The following is an 18,354-nucleotide window of genomic DNA, read 5'->3' on the forward strand; positions in this document are numbered from 1 at the left end:
GTGCGAATCAGATCCTTTAGGTTGCCTCAGCGTTGTATGCCTCTCCTCACGCATGCCGGAAACCGGCGTGCCGCCGCTGCGGCACTGGCTGCCCGGCCCCTGGCCCGGGCCCGGGCGGCCTCAGCCGCGACGCCGTGACGGTCGCCGGGCCGGGCCTCAGTCCGGGGCCCCCGGGGCCGGGCGGACTAACTAGTATAACTTTGGATGGGCCGCACCCCAGGGCCACCCACCCACCGTCACCCGTGGTGCCATATGAGGAGGGGCGGGAAAAGAGGGGGTAGGGTAGGGTGGGGTCACTGGAGTCATCAACCTCGACTCCCCAAGCGCGCCAAGGCGCCGCGATGAAAGTTGGTGGGCGGCAACCGTGATGCACGGACGAGAGTTGAGCGAGATGAAGTGAAGAGATGAAACATGAGCGAGTGATACACACTTGTACATGACAGGTGCATGATGAGGTAGAGAGAGCACTGTATCTATATAACGCCAGAGCCGTTCTCCTACACTTGAGCTCGTCCTGTACACTGCTGCTGCCTTGTCGATTGCCAGGATGTCCTTTCAGACTTCACCGCGTGTCTTCGACTACATTCCAAGATTCTTCACGGAAAACCTTAAGACCAGCCCAAGACATCTCGATCCGTACGAAACCAGTCCTCGGAGTATCGACGCCGAGGACTTGTTGAGAAGGGTTCTCGTAATGAATGATAAACTCAGTGTTCAAGATTTCCTGAGCGCACAGGATGCAGGTACAGATTTGCCGCTCAAGACATGATACCAATGATTCTTTTACAGGAGCCTTGCTGTCACTAGTTGACCTGGAATTGGATACTCAAGGAGCTCAAGTCGATCGAAGGAGGCACGGTTGCAAAATGACGACGTGATGAGCTCAATTTCTTACTTGAACGGCAGAGATCGTCAAGCTCGCGATCAACGTCCTGCGAAATCAAATCTCGATGATAAAATCAGAGAATGCCGGGTTACAGATGGAATGCGATCATTCTAAGAAACGAATTGCTGAACTGGAGCAAGAACAAAGTTTCTCACATCAGTCACTGGAATCAATCCGGACAAGCACTTCAATGCTTTCAGAGAAAACGTTTTCTAAAGCCAAAGATGGCTTCCTAGCAGAACAGAGTCGATTGAATTCTATCATCGAAGGGCTCAAAATGAAACTTCGATCCTCGGAGCAATCCCTGCAATTATTGGAGAGTAAGCTTAAGAACTGTGAATCTGAGAATCAAAATCTTCAATCAAGAATGTCGCAGAATGATGCCGTATTTGCGGCAAGGGAAAAGTCACATGAGACGGAGGTGAAGGCTTCCATTAGTGTTGAGAGTTCTTTACCACCCTTGATATTCAGATGAGGGATTCTCTGCAGGATTTGGAAGCAATGGTCCATGAGAACAGTTTACTAAAGCAAAAGATACTTTCTACACAGGATGTGAGCATTCTTTTTCCTTGCTACACCTTGCAAGAACAAAATCTACACTCGTTGTTTCTTGCTGCTTTCTGATTGATATGATGAACAGGAAATGGTGCTTCTACACAGTAAGCTAAGTGCTCTCAATCATGACCTTATCAACTACGAGAAGAAGGTTTTCAATTCACAAGTTCTTTTCTCTCTTATTTTTGTGCTTAACAGTTAGATGAGAGTAACGGCGGTAACTTTCTCTTTTAAATGAATCTTGCACAAAACAAATTAACCGTTGTCGTTCAGAAGCTCGAAAGTGGAAGGCGAATGCAGATCAACAATATTTTGCGCTTTCTGCCATGACGAAGGATCGTGATAGACTGCATGATCTTGTTGACAGTACGCAAAGGAGGTTTGATGACGAAAGGGCAAGATTTTCGAAGTATCGAGACCGAATGAAAAAGTTGTAGAAACTTCCAGCTAGGCTCTTCTGCTGACCTCGTTAATAATTAGGTCAAGAGCTGCAAGGCTTGAAAGAAGCGTCAAAATGAAAGCCATTGCATCACTTGCCGTGCTCATGCTTCACAACAAAGTTGTCTCTCGATCTGAAAGGTCGCGAGGTTTGAAAATCAGAACTACATGTACCGTTGCTTTAATGATTTCAAGTGAGTATTCCCGCCTTTATGTAGATTGACATAACCTTTTATGCAGAGGCATTCCATTCCATCTGCAATATGATGGTAAAGGGCAGATGTTCTCATTCTGGCAACCTTATTTCCAGATTTCTTGTGAAAACAAGAGGAGTCATCACGAGAGAACAGAAATTGTGTCGTGAATTTTTTGGAATTTGGAAGAGAGCTGCACAACGAACTTCGAGGCTCAAAATGAAGATCAGAGCCCTTTATTTCAGAAGGAAAAAATGGAACACGACTGAAGTTTTTGGTAAATGGGTTGATACTCACCGACAGGAGATCGCAACAAAAAATAGAGTCGTCCATATCATCATGAGCTGCAGAAGAAAGACACTAGAATACTTCTTTGAAAGACTCAGCGATAATGTGCGCGAAAACAAACAAACGAAGCAAAACACAGAAGAGCAAAGAAAACGAGCAGAAGAAGAAACCAAATACCAAAACATTGTGGAAAGCTTCCAAAGAGAAAAAGAGGAAAAAAGAAACAAAATAGTGCAAATTGCGAAACAAACAATTAACCGTATGTTCCATATTCAGCTTGCGACAGCGTTCGACAGCTACCGGGAGCGGGTGGATCAGCGGAAGGAGCGAAGGACCCTGTGCAGGCGGGTGGTGGAGAGGATGCTGCAAGCTCGGCTAGCAGCAGCCTTCGACCGTTTCCAGGAGGCGGTAGAGGGGATGGCGAGGCAGCGGGCGAGGGTGACGGCAGTGATCGGACGGTGGACACAGCCTTGGGTCAGCCTATGCTTTGAGAGCTGGCTGGAGGCCACGGACGAGGCTCGACGGGCACGGGCGGCGGAAGGGCTTGAGGAGGTACAGGCAGAGCTGACGGCAGAGGCAGAGAAGCAGAGGGAGTATGCGGAGCGCTACATCGAGCTACGCAAGGAGCAGAGCCGGAAGGTGATCAAGCGGATGTTCCATATTCAGCTTGCGACGGCGTTCGACAGCTACCGGGAGCGGGTGGATCAGCGGAAGGAGCGAAGGACCCTGTGCAGGCGGGTGGTGGAGAGGATGCTGCAAGCTCGGCTAGCAGCAGCCTTCGACCGTTTCCAGGAGGCGGTAGAGGGGATGGCGAGGCAGCGGGCGAGGGTGACGGCAGTGATCGGACGGTGGACACAGCCTTGGGTCAGCCTATGCTTTGAGAGCTGGCTGGAGGCCACGGACGAGGCTCGACGGGCACGGGCGGCGGAAGGGCTTGAGGAGGTACAGGCAGAGCTGACGGCAGAGGCAGAGAAGCAGAGGGAGTATGCGGAGCGCTACATCGAGCTACGCAAGGAGCAGAGCCGGAAGGTGATCAAGCGGATGTTCCATATTCAGCTTGCGACGGCGTTCGACAGCTACCGGGAGCGGGTGGATCAGCGGAAGGAGCGAAGGACCCTGTGCAGGCGGGTGGTGGAGAGGATGCTGCAAGCTCGGCTAGCAGCAGCCTTCGACCGTTTCCAGGAGGCGGTAGAGGGGATGGCGAGGCAGCGGGCGAGGGTGACGGCAGTGATCGGACGGTGGACACAGCCTTGGGTCAGCCTATGCTTTGAGAGCTGGCTGGAGGCCACGGACGAGGCTCGACGGGCACGGGCGGCGGAAGGGCTTGAGGAGGTACAGGCAGAGCTGACGGCAGAGGCAGAGAAGCAGAGGGAGTATGCGGAGCGCTACATCGAGCTACGCAAGGAGCAGAGCCGGAAGGTGATCAAGCGGATGTTCCATATTCAGCTTGCGACAGCGTTCGACAGCTACCGGGAGCGGGTGGATCAGCGGAAGGAGCGAAGGACCCTGTGCAGGCGGGTGGTGGAGAGGATGCTGCAAGCTCGGCTAGCAGCAGCCTTCGACCGTTTCCAGGAGGCGGTAGAGGGGATGGCGAGGCAGCGGGCGAGGGTGACGGCAGTGATCGGACGGTGGACACAGCCTTGGGTCAGCCTATGCTTTGAGAGCTGGCTGGAGGCCACGGACGAGGCTCGACGGGCACGGGCGGCGGAAGGGCTTGAGGAGGTACAGGCAGAGCTGACGGCAGAGGCAGAGAAGCAGAGGGAGTATGCGGAGCGCTACATCGAGCTACGCAAGGAGCAGAGCCGGAAGGTGATCAAGCGGATGTTCCATATTCAGCTTGCGACGGCGTTCGACAGCTACCGGGAGCGGGTGGATCAGCGGAAGGAGCGAAGGACCCTGTGCAGGCGGGTGGTGGAGAGGATGCTGCAAGCTCGGCTAGCAGCAGCCTTCGACCGTTTCCAGGAGGCGGTAGAGGGGATGGCGAGGCAGCGGGCGAGGGTGACGGCAGTGATCGGACGGTGGACACAGCCTTGGGTCAGCCTATGCTTTGAGAGCTGGCTGGAGGCCACGGACGAGGCTCGACGGGCACGGGCGGCGGAAGGGCTTGAGGAGGTACAGGCAGAGCTGACGGCAGAGGCAGAGAAGCAGAGGGAGTATGCGGAGCGCTACATCGAGCTACGCAAGGAGCAGAGCCGGAAGGTGATCAAGCGGATGTTCCATATTCAGCTTGCGACGGCGTTCGACAGCTACCGGGAGCGGGTGGATCAGCGGAAGGAGCGAAGGACCCTGTGCAGGCGGGTGGTGGAGAGGATGCTGCAAGCTCGGCTAGCAGCAGCCTTCGACCGTTTCCAGGAGGCGGTAGAGGGGATGGCGAGGCAGCGGGCGAGGGTGACGGCAGTGATCGGACGGTGGACACAGCCTTGGGTCAGCCTATGCTTTGAGAGCTGGCTGGAGGCCACGGACGAGGCTCGACGGGCACGGGCGGCGGAAGGGCTTGAGGAGGTACAGGCAGAGCTGACGGCAGAGGCAGAGAAGCAGAGGGAGTATGCGGAGCGCTACATCGAGCTACGCAAGGAGCAGAGCCGGAAGGTGATCAAGCGGATGTTCCATATTCAGCTTGCGACGGCGTTCGACAGCTACCGGGAGCGGGTGGATCAGCGGAAGGAGCGAAGGACCCTGTGCAGGCGGGTGGTAGAGAGGATGCTGCAAGCTCGGCTAGCAGCAGCCTTCGACCGTTTCCAGGAGGCGGTAGAGGGGATGGCGAGGCAGCGGGCGAGGGTGACGGCAGTGATCGGACGATGGCTTAGCCCTTTGCTTTCTGTTGTTTTTTTGGAGTGGGCCTCCTTTGTCCTTGATCGTTCTGAGTTTCTTGACGTCGGCTGCATGACAGATGCAGGGGTTGTGTTTGATGAAGAAATTTCAGCGCTGAGGGAGCAGCTTTCAGACGCTCTTTCAAGGGAGGAATACTTGATACGAGTCAGTAAGAAGAAGTCGAAGGAGAACCAAGAAATTCTCGAAGATGCCAATTCTTTGCGTCAACGTTGCTCTGATTTAGAAAAGACCAACGCATTCTGCTCATTCAGTTCTTTCGCCATCTTTCGTCGATATCAAAGTTCTTGCCGGAAGGTAACAAATTTGATATATGTTCTTCTCCTTGGACATGCGCTACTCACACGTTCTTTGTATCTCATCTCAGGCAACACACTGGGCATGTCAACGCCATCAGCACAGATTCACCTTGTCGAAGTGCTTCGTGCTCTGGAGTCAAGTGGTTGAGACTGCATTCTACCACAACACGTCAATGTCTTCTTGCTTATCCTGCACGACTGACTAGCGGAGCAGTTATCTGGTTCCTCGGATGCAGTCAAAGACATCGAGGAGAAATCTCCTCTCCATCCTTCAGGGTAGACTGGTTGTGGTTGTCATCGGCTCGCTGGCATGACAACATCGTCTCGCAGGTTGGCGGGCGCTCAGCTTGAGGCTCAGGATCATTTCCAGATGGTTGACGCATACCATCGCACAAGATGAGACTCTCTTGACAGTTGCTTTCACACACAGGCGACTCAGGAAGCAGGAGAAAGGCTCGTCAGAGCTCTTGTCAGGTTTCCTCGCTCGGTCAGTCTCGGGCCTCCCGGCCCACTGAACTTGCGCTGCCCCGGTCAGGCTAACTGAAGCGTTTGCAGATGGAGGGAGCAGGCCTCTCCCGACCTCGTCTCCACTTTCTGTTGAGCCTCGGCGACGTGGCTGTTGTATCCATGAGGACCCGGAAGTCACGGATACTTTCCCGGATACTCTCTTCAAGTTTTAGAGCGCCGCGGCAGTCATCAGCGACGCTCCTCCTCCTTCCTCCCCTTGCGCGTGCACTGCAGCAAGCGTCACAGTGGTGTTGGTGCAGTACGTAGTTGACTTCAAGTAAACTTAGAGACTTCTATCCCTGAGACTCGGTGACTCTGTCCGAAGTTCCGAGTCTCTACTCGTAGCGTCGTTGATCTTTCAAGTTTGTGTTGTGTAGGTGATACAACCGTTGGCCATCGGATAGGCCCCGTGATTGCCGGCGGACCGTACGCGCCCAGAAGCTGTGAACTATACAGGTGCCACTTGCTTTGGGTGAAGTCAACGACTCAAGTTTTGACTGGAAACGGAGTCCGAGAGTCTCGCTGTTCAGTACAGTGTGACTCCAGTGCCACTGTGACTGTTGACCACATAGGATGAGTGACAGCCTGTGGCAGTCGGTCAAACTGACTAGCAGTGTCAGCCTGTGCCCAGCTGAGTGCCAGTGACCCCGGTCGCCGGTTCACGGGCCGCAAGTTGGGCAGGCTGCGTGACAGTGACTGGAACTTGGAACGTCCGTTGAACAGCGGGCGTTACGGATTTAACGGTCTGGGCCGGCAGGCTGTAACGACCAACATGATGACGGTTACGTCATGTTTTGTCTCCTTGCATGGGACATGTGTCAGTAAGATTGAAGGCGTCTCATATATTTCAAAAATAAAATCTGAATATTTGAAAACTAAGAGAATTATTTGAAAGTATCCTTCGAATTAGCAAACTGATTGGACAGGTTTCCCTACATACTACCCCTATCTACCGGTATAAGTACCCCCACCCCCCATCTTGTAGGTCAGATGGGTAAGCGAAAATTGGATATGGAATCCTAACTACCCCTACCCCCACCTCGGAACAACCCCGGAATATCCACTGTACCCCACCACTTTCATGACCCTACCCCCTCAAAATGATCCAATTTCAGTAAAGACATAGAAAAGTTGATTCCCCACCCCACCTCCTAGTGGCCCATCACGAACCACCCACCCACCCCATTTAAGACTTTACTAGTACCAATCATATCTCCCTTTCCTCATCTCCATTCCCTCCCTCCCTTCCGCCCCCGTTCTCTCCTCCTCTCTCTCTCCTCCCTCTCCCTCCCGTTCCACCAACTCCCTGTCTTCTTCCCTCTCCTGCCTCCAACTCCCCGACTTCTCCACTTCTACACCGTCAACCTCTCCGTCTCCTCTGTCTTCTCTTCCTCTTCGTCCTCTTGTTCTCCTGCTCTACCTCGAATATCCTCCTCCTCTGTCACAGTTTTTCCTTCCCCTTCCCTCCTTTCTTGCATCAACTCATTCCTACAATGTCTGCGGTGGCAAGCAAGCCTTCCGCGCAAGACCCTTCCTCCGAGCTTCCTGGAGCAACAGCTCCCTGTGTGAGAAACAGGGTGTTGGAGAGGGTTGTACATCCTTCTCCGAGAGGAGAGGACCTGAGGATAGCAGACAAGTACTTCTTCCAGGAGCTCAGCAAGAGCGCTGGGAACGAGGCAGGGATGAGATGGCTGCACGAGCGGGTGGTGAAGAGTGACCCGTATGCTGGGGTGTCGAACGGGTGCTCGAGCACAGCACTCTCAGACTACGAGACGAGCGAGGAGGATGAGGAGGACGAGGATGAGGGGGAAGGGGGCAACCTGATGGACTTTGCGTTTGTTGAGAAGTATCGGAATAGTCAGAGCCAGCACTTGGAGCCGACATGCGTCTACGCCCTCCTGAACGAAGGATATGAGAGCATGATGAACAGACTGTGGTCATGGCTCGTGGTCATGTTCGCTTTCCTCGGGTGGTTCCAGCCCAGGGGGGAGGAGGTGAAACTGGAGGAGAGTGCGCCGGTGGAGGAGATCAGCGAGGTGGTAGCGGAGGAGGCAAGCAAGGACAAGGAGGAGACGAAGTCACAGCAGTCGGAGGAGGATGGGATCAATCGCAGCAGCAGCACAGAAGGAGAGTCCTCGTCTCTACCCCGTCCTCGACCCAGAAAGTCGTCCTCGCTCGGTCGCATGCTGAGGACGGTCGATAAGGAAAAGAAAGGGCTGATCTACACTGACGCGGCTCACCTTCTGTGGGACTGAAGGAGGAGCCGAGGTGTTCGTCTCCTGCTCCTGCTTCCCTCCTCATCAATCTTCATCGTTACCGTGTTATCTTGTAGTATGAATATGCGTTTCCTGTGTTCTATTGAACTGCAAAGAGCTTTCATGCTCGGGTCTTGTAAGCGTCAGAAGCTAGTTGGTGATCTCAAGATCGATTTGATCTCCTCCTGCCTCTCTCGCCGCCGCCTCCTCCTTCTTCTTCGCCTCCTCCTTCAGCTCCGGCGAGCGCAGGGGGACCCAAAGATTCTTGTAGGCGGCAAGGGGGCATCCTGAGAAATGTCGGAGTCAGAGAGAAAGAGGAACCGTGATATGACGATGACGTTGACGATGATGATGATGATGATGATGATGATGATGACGACGACGACGACGACGACGACGATGATGATGATGATGATGATGATGAGGAGGAGGAGGAGGACTACGACGAAGATAAACAATGATGATGAAGGAGTTGATGGTGGTGATTTTGGTAGTGCTGATGCTGATGCAAGAACATGTTCCACCTGTAGCGATGGATGGGATTCCATTCAACCTCCTGAGCTCTTCAACCTACTCAGCCCATTCAGTTCGAGTTTCCTGCGCCTGCGCCTGCGCCTGCGCCTGCTCATTCCATCTGTTTTCGCTACCCATAGGCATCCTTGACTTCCTCCTCTTCCTTCTCACCTTACAGCCAAACTTGAGGGCCAGGCCCTCAAGCGTTTCTGTTCCTTCTAACCTGCAGATGAAGACCCTCACTGCCAGGCAGAGAGCAGGAGAGGAGAGGAGAGGGGAGGGGAGGGAAGAGGAGAGGAGAGGAGAGGAGAGGAAGGGAGGGGAGGGGAGAGGAGAGGAGAGGAGGGGAGAGGAGAGGAGAGGGGAAGGGGAGGAGGGGAGGAGGAGGAGCACCTGTACTTCATGAGCTCAACATCTCGTTGGATGGAGGAGAGGTCCATGCCCGAGAACGAGGAGGAGGTTTTGCTCATCATGGCCTGCTGTCGGCTGGTCAGCGAAAAGAGTGAGGAAGAGAGACTCACGGAGTCAGATGAAGCGAAGGAGGAGGAAGTGAAGCCGTTGGGAGGCAAGTTGACGGTCTGGGGGAAAGTTAGAGAAGGAGTGAAGCGATGGGTAGGAGGAGAAAAGGAGAGCGAGGGAGAGGAGGTGAGGAGGAGGAGGAGGACGAGGACGAGGAGGGAGCATAGTGGTGGTGGTGGTGGTGAGGATGAGGAGCTTACTTCTCGAGCATGAGGAGCAGCTGAGAATGGTTTGAAGATCGGAGCGGAGGAGCTGCAGGAGGATCAGACGGGACGGAGACGGTCGAGAGTTGTCACGGAGGAGGAAGGCGGCGAGGGAGAAGAGTTCCTTTGCCGTGCTCCTGCAGAAAGAGATTGAGGAGGGAGGAGGGTGGAGGGAGGAGGGAGAGTTGAAGCACCTGAATGACTTGCGTGATGAGCTTCGCCATGTCGCTGGGGTCCTGAAGGAGGAGGAGAGATGAGAGGACGTTCTTGACTCTCCTCCCTCCCTCACCTCAGGTGACAGGTACAAAGTTCTTGTCCACGTCAACAGCCGGCACAACATGCTCCTCCTGTGTAGAGCTTCAGTACGAAACCCTCCTTCCCTCCCTCCCTCTCCCTGCCTCCCTCCTTCTCCCTCCCTCCCTCCCTGCCTGCCTTCCCTCGCTCCTGCTGACGCTTCTCGCTCTCCTGCATCCACCGCCCCCGCCTCCTTCCCATCATTTTCTTCTGCTCCTGTCTCTGCTCCCCACCTCAGCCCCTCCTACCTGTAGAGCACACAACAGAACTGCCGGGAGCGAAAGTTTGTGCGCGGCGGAGGAAGGCAGAGGGGAGGAGAGAGGCAGTCGGCTGTGATTTGGATGAGCTCATGGAAGGGAGAAGAGGGAAGAAGGGAGAAGAGGAGAGGAATGAGGAGGAGGAGAGAGGAGGAAGAAAGAGGGAGGGGATAGACGAGAAGGAGAGACAGAGAGGAGAATGGAGGGAGAGGAGAGGAGAGGAGCAGAGGAGAGGACGAGAGGAGGACGAGAGAAGAAGGAGAGGAGGAGAGGAGAGGAGAGGAGAGGAGAGGATAGGAGAGGAGAGGAGAGGAGAGGATAGGATAGGATAGGATAGGATAGGATAGGATAGGATAGGATAGGATAGGAGGAGGGGATAGACCTCTTTTAACATCAGCAGAGATTATGTCGGAGATTAGAATGGAGTAGGAGGGGGTACTTTCAAGCATGTCAGCACTTGTCACCACCCCTCCTCCTTCCTCGCACCACATATGGTAGCAAGGACTCCACCACCACTTGCTCCGAGCCCAAGAAACCTGCAGATACGTCAGCAGCAGCGAAGGGAACAGGGAAGGAGGAGGGGGTTCTGGAGAGGAAGAGAGGGCGGGGAGGAGGCGGGGCTCAGAGTAGGAGGCGGAGAGAGGAAAGAGGAGGAAGAAGAGAGAGGGGGAGAGGAGAAGAGGGGAGGAGAAGCGAGGAGGAGGAGGGGGCGGAGGAGGAGGAGGGAGGAGGAGGAAGAGGAGGAGGAGGTGAGGGAGGAGGAGGTGAGGGAGGAGGAGCGGGAGAAAGTTGGGGGGAGGTAGGCTCGTAGGTCGTGTCTTACGAATATGCAGGCGAGTGCGAGTTAGCTGATACTTGACAGGCACGTGAATGAGGGTGAGGATGATCGAAATCCCCAACCCCAGCAGGGAGACAATAACGAGGAAGAAGCTGTCCTTCCAGAAGACTCCTACTGCCCCGTTATCTCCTCCTCCTCCTCCTCCTCCTCCTCCTTCACCACCACCACCACCTCCTCCCCTTCTTCCTCCTCCTTCACCTTGCTCCTCCCACCCGTGCGGCACTGGCACGATGGCAAGGAAAAGAGCCGGGAGCAACCCGACGGCAAGGCCGTTGAGGAGGAGAGCGAGGTGGAACAAGAGCGAGGGTCGAACAGCAGGGAACGAGGCTGGGAGGCCCTTGATAGGAAGCTTTTCGTTCTTGTCATCCTCCTCCTCCCACCCGTTCTCCATGACCTCCTCCTCCTCCGTCCGATTCTTTTCATTCCTGCAGTGAGGGCTCTCGTCAGATTCGAGCCTCCTCCCCCGATCATCTCCTCTGCTCTGCTCTGCTCTGCTCTGCTCTGCTCTGCTCTGCTCTGCTCTGCTCTGCTCTGCTCTGCTCTGCTCTGCTCTGCTCTCCTCTCCTCTCACCGATTCTTCATGTTGTTTCCACCGGAATTCTTGAGGTAACGCATGAAACACGAAGCGTCGAAGGCTGGCTGATCACAAAGCTGACATGTCCGAGCGAGCTGGCGATTTCCCGAGAAGAGAAGGTTGTTCTCATTCAAAAGATCATACGAAGATGCTCAGGAAGTTGGTCTTGTTGATCAGATCTGCGAGGATCTCGGTTACAGCATCGTAACGCCGGAGCTCCACACATTTTCTTCATATGGCATCCATCAGACTTGCTTGAGGCACTAGGAAGTGAACTAGGAGGTGAGCTAGGAGGTGAGCTAGGAGGTGAACTAGGAGGTGAGCTAGGAGGTGAACTAGAAGGTGAGCTAGCAGGTGAGCTAGAAGGTGAACTAGGAGGTGAACTAGGAGGTGAATTTCCCTCCCGTTTCATCTCGTCCCTTCACCTTCTCTCTTGCTGCTCCTTTCATGTTCACACAAACGGAACCAGCAAGTTTACAAATCTTGATCTCAAGTTACAAATGCACGAGTAGTTCCCAACTAATTCATCTTCCTTCACTTCTACTCTCCTCCTTTCTTCTGCTCTTCACTTCGTTGTTATGTCCATCCTCTCCTCTCCTCTCCTCTCCTCTCCTCTCCTCTCCTCGCCTCTCCTCTCCTGCCATACAACCGTAATGCCGCATCATTTTATAGCACAGCCACGCAATCGATGTAAGTTTCAAAAGTTTGAAAGTTTTCGAAACTTCAAGTTTTTCAGCTGGGGAAACTATCAAACTTTCCGGGTACGGAACCGCTCGGATGTTGAAACTTGAAAAGTTCCTTGAGGTGAGGCGGGCTTGGATAATGATGATAATCAGTCATATGACAGTGATATGCCAGCCGCCGAGCCGCGTCAATGCACTGCTGGGCCCGGCCCCCGGCTAGTACCGTAGTACGGCCGCACTGGAACCCCGGGCCCGGGCACGGCGGCGCCGGCCGGGGCCCGGGCCCGGCAGCGGCCGCAACTCAGAGTGGCACGCCGAGCCGGCACGGCTCAGGCTGAGTGGCCCAGGCTACTTGAATTGGCCCGGTACTACTACCGTGACGGTACGCCGCCGACCGTACGGTCACGGTAGACAACGAGGGGGAGCCTGATCAGTGAAGAACAGTGCAAGCCTTCAAGCACATTGAAAACTGCTGTCCAAGTTTGCCAGGTTGCAGCTCAGTGAGGGCGATCAATGATCATGACATTCACTGTACGGTCGGATGATGATCACTGGCATGATGATAGTTGAAACTTTGCCCTAGTACGGCCCGGGAACCGACGGCACGGTCACCGCCGCACAGCGCCGGGCCTCCGGGCCGCGGCCGGGCCTCGGAGCCGGCACGCCGGGCCTCAGTCGGACTGAGCGCCGGCCCGGCACGCCCAGCTGAGCGCCGGGCCGCGCCCCGGGTCGCCGGAGCCTCTGGCAGCTCCCAGCCGGAGCCGGCACCCGGCAGTGGGCCGGGGCCTCGCCCGGTCGGAGCCTCTGCAACATTGGAATTTTGAAATAAATTTCGATATATCTTGAAATATTTGCAGAGATTTCTAAAACAAAACCATAAAAATTCGTTCCAATCGTTAAACCTACTCCTCCGCCATGTCGATGCCCCTGGTCGCAACAACGCACCTCAACCCCCTCTCCGTCCTCCTCCTCCTCCTCTAACGGCTCTACAGGCTATTCCTCTGTGAGATTTCCCTTCCGTCTCACTCCTCTGCCAGCGCCTCGAGCACATACCCTTGCAAAACAATTCCCACCTCTACGTACGGCTCCCCCTTGCCCTTCGCATCTCCACTATCCCCCAATTACCATCTCCTCCTCTTCTGACCCTTCTTCTCGATCCGGAGTCTATACCATCTTCTCTTCTGAACCTCTAGCTTGCCTTGTCGCCCTTTATTTTGGTCCGACCCTGTCTACAACATCGCTGAAACCTAGGAAATACTTTATTGGCTCCAGAAATGCCCAGCTCAGTTCGCTCAAGGGGTAAGAAAAACGACATGTCTGGGAGGCATGGCTTAGAGCGAACGTCCTCTTCGGGGTCGACTCGTCAGGGCAGTGCATGCAGTCGAAGGAAGAACATTGGAGTCAACGACCTCTACTTTTACGTCGAGCTTTGTCACTCGCATGGCCGAGAGGTCGGTCAAGCATGGCTGTCGCAAGCAACGGGAGTCAAGGTGAGCGATGAGGACACAGCAAAAGAACCTGGGATTGAGGAGCTGCAGTACATCACCTGTGAAGGGTTCAGCGATACAAATGTCTTCGAATACCTTGTTTCACTGCTAAAGCACCTGTGGGTTTTGTTTCTTGCAATGCTTGCTTGGCGGCCAACCCGTTCAGCCAGTGAGTGTTCACCCGAGTCGAAGCAGAAGAAGAAGAAGAAGAAGAATTTACACTCTGTGATGAGGAGTATCAAGGAAGAAGAGCTTGCTGGTGCGACGGCTCCACCACAGTCGGCGCTGAGCTAAGTGTCCGGGGGTCCAGTCCTCGTATCTTGCAGTCTGGAATAGACTCCAGGTAACAGTAGTGCACCATGGGTGCAGCTAGACAGTCAAAGCAGACATCTGAAAGTTGATCTTATGTGCAGCAATTCCTTGAAGCATGCAGTGACTGAGAAAAGTACCCCTCAACTTCGTTGGAGCTGGATGCTTGAAGTTGTGCAGTCTTGTTTATCAGCATGTCCGAATCCGGAAGGGCCAGTGGTGACCAGACTCATGGCAAGGTTGTGACGTTCAAAGACGTCCACGCCAAGATCAAGGACCTCCTAGCGTACCGTTCATAGAGCCGAGCCGATGAGGAGGCTTGAACCTGACTGGCCATACAGCGATAAGAGATAAAAGACAGAGAGAACCAACCTCCGAGTCTTTGAGTAACAATGAATCTCATCGGCAAGAGTATGAGGGTTGGTTGTCACTGTTTCTTCTCTCAGAGTCTAAGCCTCCTCTACTGTCCTTGTTGTCCTCGTTATTTTAACGTAACTTTGAGTAAACGGTCAAGTCGGAGTACAGGCTTCGTACCCGATGCGCATTCTAATCTCTCAGTAACGCGGCCGTTGACCTCACTGGCCCGGGAGGGCCTTCCGAGCCTCCTCCCAGCACCTTGCGACCTACTAGTGCAGCTGCTAGTGACCCTCCCCCGCCTGCCGCACCCCGTCCCTCCACGTCAGACCCTCTGACGCTGGCATGCCGACCAAACTCTCCAACTTCTCTACCTCCATGCCGCCTTGCCGCAAGTTGATGTGCCACGGCCCCGTTGGCGGCAGCAAGGAGGGAGGGGGATGAGATAAGAAGGACAGGGAAGATACAGGAAGGTGAATAGAAAGAACAGGGAGGGCAGGGAGGGCAGGGAGGGCAGGGAGGGCAGGGAGGGCAGGGAGGGCAGGGAGGGCAGGGAGGGCATGGAGGGCATGGAGGGCAGGGAGGGCAGGGAGGGCAGGGAGGGCAGGGAGGATAGACACTTGAGGGTGGTTCGACGATAGGGGAGAAGGGGCAAGGAGAGATGGAGCAGAGCAACGAAGGAGTGGGAGCCTCACTCTTATCTGATGACCTGAGACAGATGCAAGGTCATCGCCGGTTCCTGGGAGCAGCTTGACGGTGAATGAAGTCGTCGGAAGGTTTCAGGATGTTGTTGTTCCTCTTGCTCTGACAAGCACTTGCCTCGTCCCGCACTCAGCATGTCGAGGCTGTTCGACAAGCTCGTTGGTGATCACAGACCGAGCAGTGGCTCACAGGAGAGTCTGAACGCTCTGATACCCAACACCGCCGACATCTCACCAGCATCACAAGCGCAAGAGAAGAAAGAGCAAGAGAAGGAGGAGCAGGTCGCTGACGGCAGTGGCGTCAAGGAGAAGGAGCAAAACCCGAGTGAAGCAGCGTTGACAGCTGACCTGGTGGGGCTACACGTAAGCGAGCGATGCCCTCCTGTCACAGCTCCAACAGTTGACCTCGTGGCTACTGAGACTAAAGACTCGATGCATCCCTCGTCGTGGTCGAAGATCCTCATGTCAACCACAGAATACTTGGACTTCGTCAAGGTCGATGAGAGTGCCGTCAGGGTCAAGGATCGCAAGTGCAGCTGCTTCGTATTCCGCGACTTCTCCATCTCACAGTCAGACGTCGTCAAGCTGGAGCCGAGGACGAGGGTCAACAGGTTCTCCGAGATGAACTCGATAGCTGGGAACAAGTGCAGCCTCTTCCGCCAACTGAATCGCTTGCGAAGGATCTTCCCGTCCTCGTTCGACTTCTTCCCCCCGTCTTGGAACTTCCCGGCCGAGAGGAAGCTTTTCCAGACTGTTGTCGAGCAGCGCAAGTTTTACATCCTCAAGCCTGGGCAGGGGAGCCAGGGCAAAGGCATCAAGATAGCCAGGGGTGACTCGGTGATGGGAACGTATGAGAGCATGGGCGCGTCGAGATCTCCCAAGGCTACCAACGACAGTGAGTGTCAGGTGTACCCTCCATGTCGTTCTGACTTGCACAGGCCCTCATCGCCCTCCTGCTGTCTCGTCCCCTAAGAAGACCAGCTCGAGTCCAACAGGTCTTGACGATGCTTGTCCGCATGCTGCTCAAGAAGCTGGCAGGGGGTCGGAGAGCTCATCCTCAAGTCTGTGTGCAAGTGAGAGCTAGTAGTCGCTGCTCCTGCTCCTGCTGCTCCTGCTCCTGCTCCTCCTATCTGACTGGTTGGCGACAGGAGGTGATCGAGCCGCAACTCATCGAGCAGTGCAAGTTCGATCTCAGACTCTACGTTATGGTCTCTTTGCCCTTGTCCTCACTTGCTCCTGACCTCGTCTCCAAGGTTGAGAGCGTCGACCCTCCAAGAGCCTTCCTGTTCCGCTCGGCCATGTTGAGGAGGTACACCGATGGGCGGGGTGCGGACTTGACTTTGACATGCTGAAAGATGCATGGAAGAATATCAGCCGCCGCATGCAGATGTGAAGAACAGCAAGTTCTCTGTGTTGACAAACACCTCCATCAACAAGAAGTATCAGCCTGAGTGGGCCTCCCGCTCTGCCAGCAGCTCCTGTAAGATGCCGCTGCACACTATGTTCGAGACTCTGCGAGCAAAGGTGCTCGTCGACGTGCTGTGGTTGCCACTGACGTCAGAGGAAAGGGTGTAGATAGAGATGACCTGTGGAGTTCGATCATGAAGATAGTTGAGAACTCTCTCCTCGCACTCTGGCCAAGGTTGCTGCTTCACAACCGCTGTTGTAGAACAGAAGACGGGTCAGAGGTGAGCAAGAGTTTTCAGCTGCTAGGTAGACTTTTGTGCACTCTTGTTGGTGGGGACACTTTCTCACCTTACTTCCTTCCTCAGGCTTCGACATCCTGGTGGACAGCAGGAACAAGCCCTTCCTCCTCGAGATCAATTCGCATCCCTCCATGGCTGTCGAGTCCAGCGTAGACTCTTGCATCAAGCGTCCTGTTCTTGGTTCCCTCCTCCCGTGTCTTCCCTCCTCTGACGGCCCGAAGGTGCGATGCTCGGACTTCTCTGCAGGAAGGAGCCCGAGACGCTCGCGGCGATGCTGCCGGAGATGAAGGCCGGGGGATGTTTGTCGCTCTACTCCAAGGATGGGATGGAGAAGTCGAAGCAGATGTAGCGGCAGCACACGAGATCCGCGCACGATGCCTGACCTGATCTTGCAGCTGCGATGACGTGAGCTGGGCAAGGAGGCTGGTGGACCCGGTAGCGATACAGGAGAGCTCTCGAGCTCTGGGGCTCCTCAAAAATGTTCTCCGGGTCTTCGAGGTCTTTCCTGCCTCCCCCACCTCCCTCCCCTTATCTAGTTGTTGCGCAGAGCATCAAACTCCTTGACTCAAAGAACAAGATCATCTCCAGCTGGCACCCTTGCACGGCCGGCAACAACTACTCCGCAGCCGAGAGCGAGTCCCCCAGCAGGATAGGCCCCTACGGGGTCTGGGTCTTTTTCTCAGCTCTGCTGAAGTTGGGGATGGACGAGGAAGACATTCTTGAGGTCTTTCAGATGGCGAGGCCCAAGAAGCGCCCGGTCAAGACCAAGAGAGATCCTCCTCCTTCCCAGCTGAGCTCCCCCAACGGCAGGGACAAGCAGCAGGTCAAGGAGAGGGAGGCTGCCTCCTGACCCCGGAGAGCTGAGAAACTCACAGCAGAAGGAGGAGACGGCTGGTCAGCAAACTGCCTTCGGAGTGTCTCTGCAGGTCACCCCTGTTCTGGGAGTTTGCCCAGCTGACATCCAGCTGGGCAGGAGCTGCAGGAGATGACATGCTCGGGCTGCTGGGGGATCAGTTTTGATCGCTTCATCGATGGAATGCTCGACATCGCCGCCTCGATCCAGGTGGCCCCCAGCACCCCCAGCTCCTCTGCGTCACTCCAACTTCCTCTGCAGGAGTCCAGCTACGGCGACGCGGAGGACAAGCTCAAGGACGATGCACAGGAAGAGGGGCTGATTGCCGAGGTGAGGGAGGCGGGAAGAGGAGGAGGAGGAGGAGGAGGAGGGCTGAGGACAAGGGATGGCCAGATCATGGAAGGGCTGGTGCTGGCGATCTCGGTGATCATCAACGAGGGTACACTGCCGGATCACGTGCAACACTTCTTCACGGACTTGTCGTCTGTCCGTCACAGCGAGCTGAGAAACCCCGCGGACTTCTCCTTGTCCATGGAGGAGGCGATTTCGCCGTAACAGAGTTGTCAGTGGCAGTAGCGGAGGAGGAGGAGGAGGAGCAAGGGGGAGAATGAAAGGAGGAGGAGGAGGGGGAGAGGAGGAGGGGGAGAGGAGGAGGGGGAGAGGAGGAGGGGGAGAGGAGGAGGGGGAGAGGAGGAGGGGGAGAGGAGGAGGGGGAGAGGAGGAGGAGGAGAGGAGGAGAGAGGAGGAGAGAGGAGGGGAGAGAGAGAGAGGAGGAGGAGGAGGAGGAGGAGAGAGGAGAGAGAGAGGAGGGA

General features: G+C 55.3%; 5 protein-coding genes across 5 annotated transcripts; 4 read left to right on the plus strand and 1 right to left on the minus strand.

The window, feature by feature from the left end:
• Nucleotides 1-2,622: 2,622 nt before the first annotated feature.
• GUITHDRAFT_116286 (hypothetical protein) lies at nucleotides 2,623-6,090 on the plus strand (the record flags this gene model as incomplete). The annotated part of the gene is made up of 5 exons (XM_005824398.1): nucleotides 2,623-5,487; nucleotides 5,704-5,765; nucleotides 5,820-5,862; nucleotides 5,920-5,963; nucleotides 6,045-6,090. The coding sequence occupies 5 exons, from the start codon at nucleotides 2,623-2,625 to the stop codon at nucleotides 6,088-6,090; spliced, it is 3,060 nt and encodes a 1,019-aa protein (XP_005824455.1).
• A 1,399-nt stretch (nucleotides 6,091-7,489) lies between these two features.
• Nucleotides 7,490-8,251, plus strand: GUITHDRAFT_116287 (hypothetical protein; the record flags this gene model as incomplete). Its single annotated transcript, XM_005824399.1, has 1 exon — nucleotides 7,490-8,251. The coding sequence occupies one exon, from the start codon at nucleotides 7,490-7,492 to the stop codon at nucleotides 8,249-8,251; it is 762 nt and encodes a 253-aa protein (XP_005824456.1).
• A 150-nt stretch (nucleotides 8,252-8,401) lies between these two features.
• Nucleotides 8,402-11,266, minus strand: GUITHDRAFT_144916 (hypothetical protein; the record flags this gene model as incomplete). Its single annotated transcript, XM_005824400.1, has 10 exons — nucleotides 8,402-8,538; nucleotides 8,776-8,821; nucleotides 8,936-8,987; nucleotides 9,158-9,243; nucleotides 9,286-9,342; nucleotides 9,681-9,722; nucleotides 9,776-9,833; nucleotides 10,502-10,573; nucleotides 10,893-10,986; nucleotides 11,074-11,266. The coding sequence occupies 10 exons, from the start codon at nucleotides 11,264-11,266 to the stop codon at nucleotides 8,402-8,404; spliced, it is 837 nt and encodes a 278-aa protein (XP_005824457.1).
• A 2,140-nt stretch (nucleotides 11,267-13,406) lies between these two features.
• GUITHDRAFT_116288 (hypothetical protein) lies at nucleotides 13,407-13,913 on the plus strand (the record flags this gene model as incomplete). The annotated part of the gene is made up of 1 exon (XM_005824401.1): nucleotides 13,407-13,913. The coding sequence occupies one exon, from the start codon at nucleotides 13,407-13,409 to the stop codon at nucleotides 13,911-13,913; it is 507 nt and encodes a 168-aa protein (XP_005824458.1).
• Nucleotides 13,914-15,118: 1,205 nt separating this feature from the next.
• On the plus strand, nucleotides 15,119-18,097 carry GUITHDRAFT_144918 (hypothetical protein; the record flags this gene model as incomplete). Its single annotated transcript, XM_005824402.1, has 13 exons — nucleotides 15,119-15,878; nucleotides 16,022-16,056; nucleotides 16,132-16,292; nucleotides 16,339-16,507; nucleotides 16,653-16,671; nucleotides 16,756-16,869; nucleotides 16,911-17,034; nucleotides 17,085-17,187; nucleotides 17,237-17,512; nucleotides 17,565-17,615; nucleotides 17,663-17,752; nucleotides 17,804-17,872; nucleotides 17,936-18,097. 13 exons carry the CDS (start codon nucleotides 15,119-15,121, stop codon nucleotides 18,095-18,097), a joined length of 2,133 nt encoding a protein of 710 aa, XP_005824459.1.
• Nucleotides 18,098-18,354: the final 257 nt, after the last annotated feature.

Source organism: Guillardia theta (genome assembly GCF_000315625.1).
Source record: "Guillardia theta CCMP2712 unplaced genomic scaffold GUITHscaffold_94, whole genome shotgun sequence".
Classification (NCBI taxonomy): Eukaryota; class Cryptophyceae; order Pyrenomonadales; family Geminigeraceae; genus Guillardia; species Guillardia theta.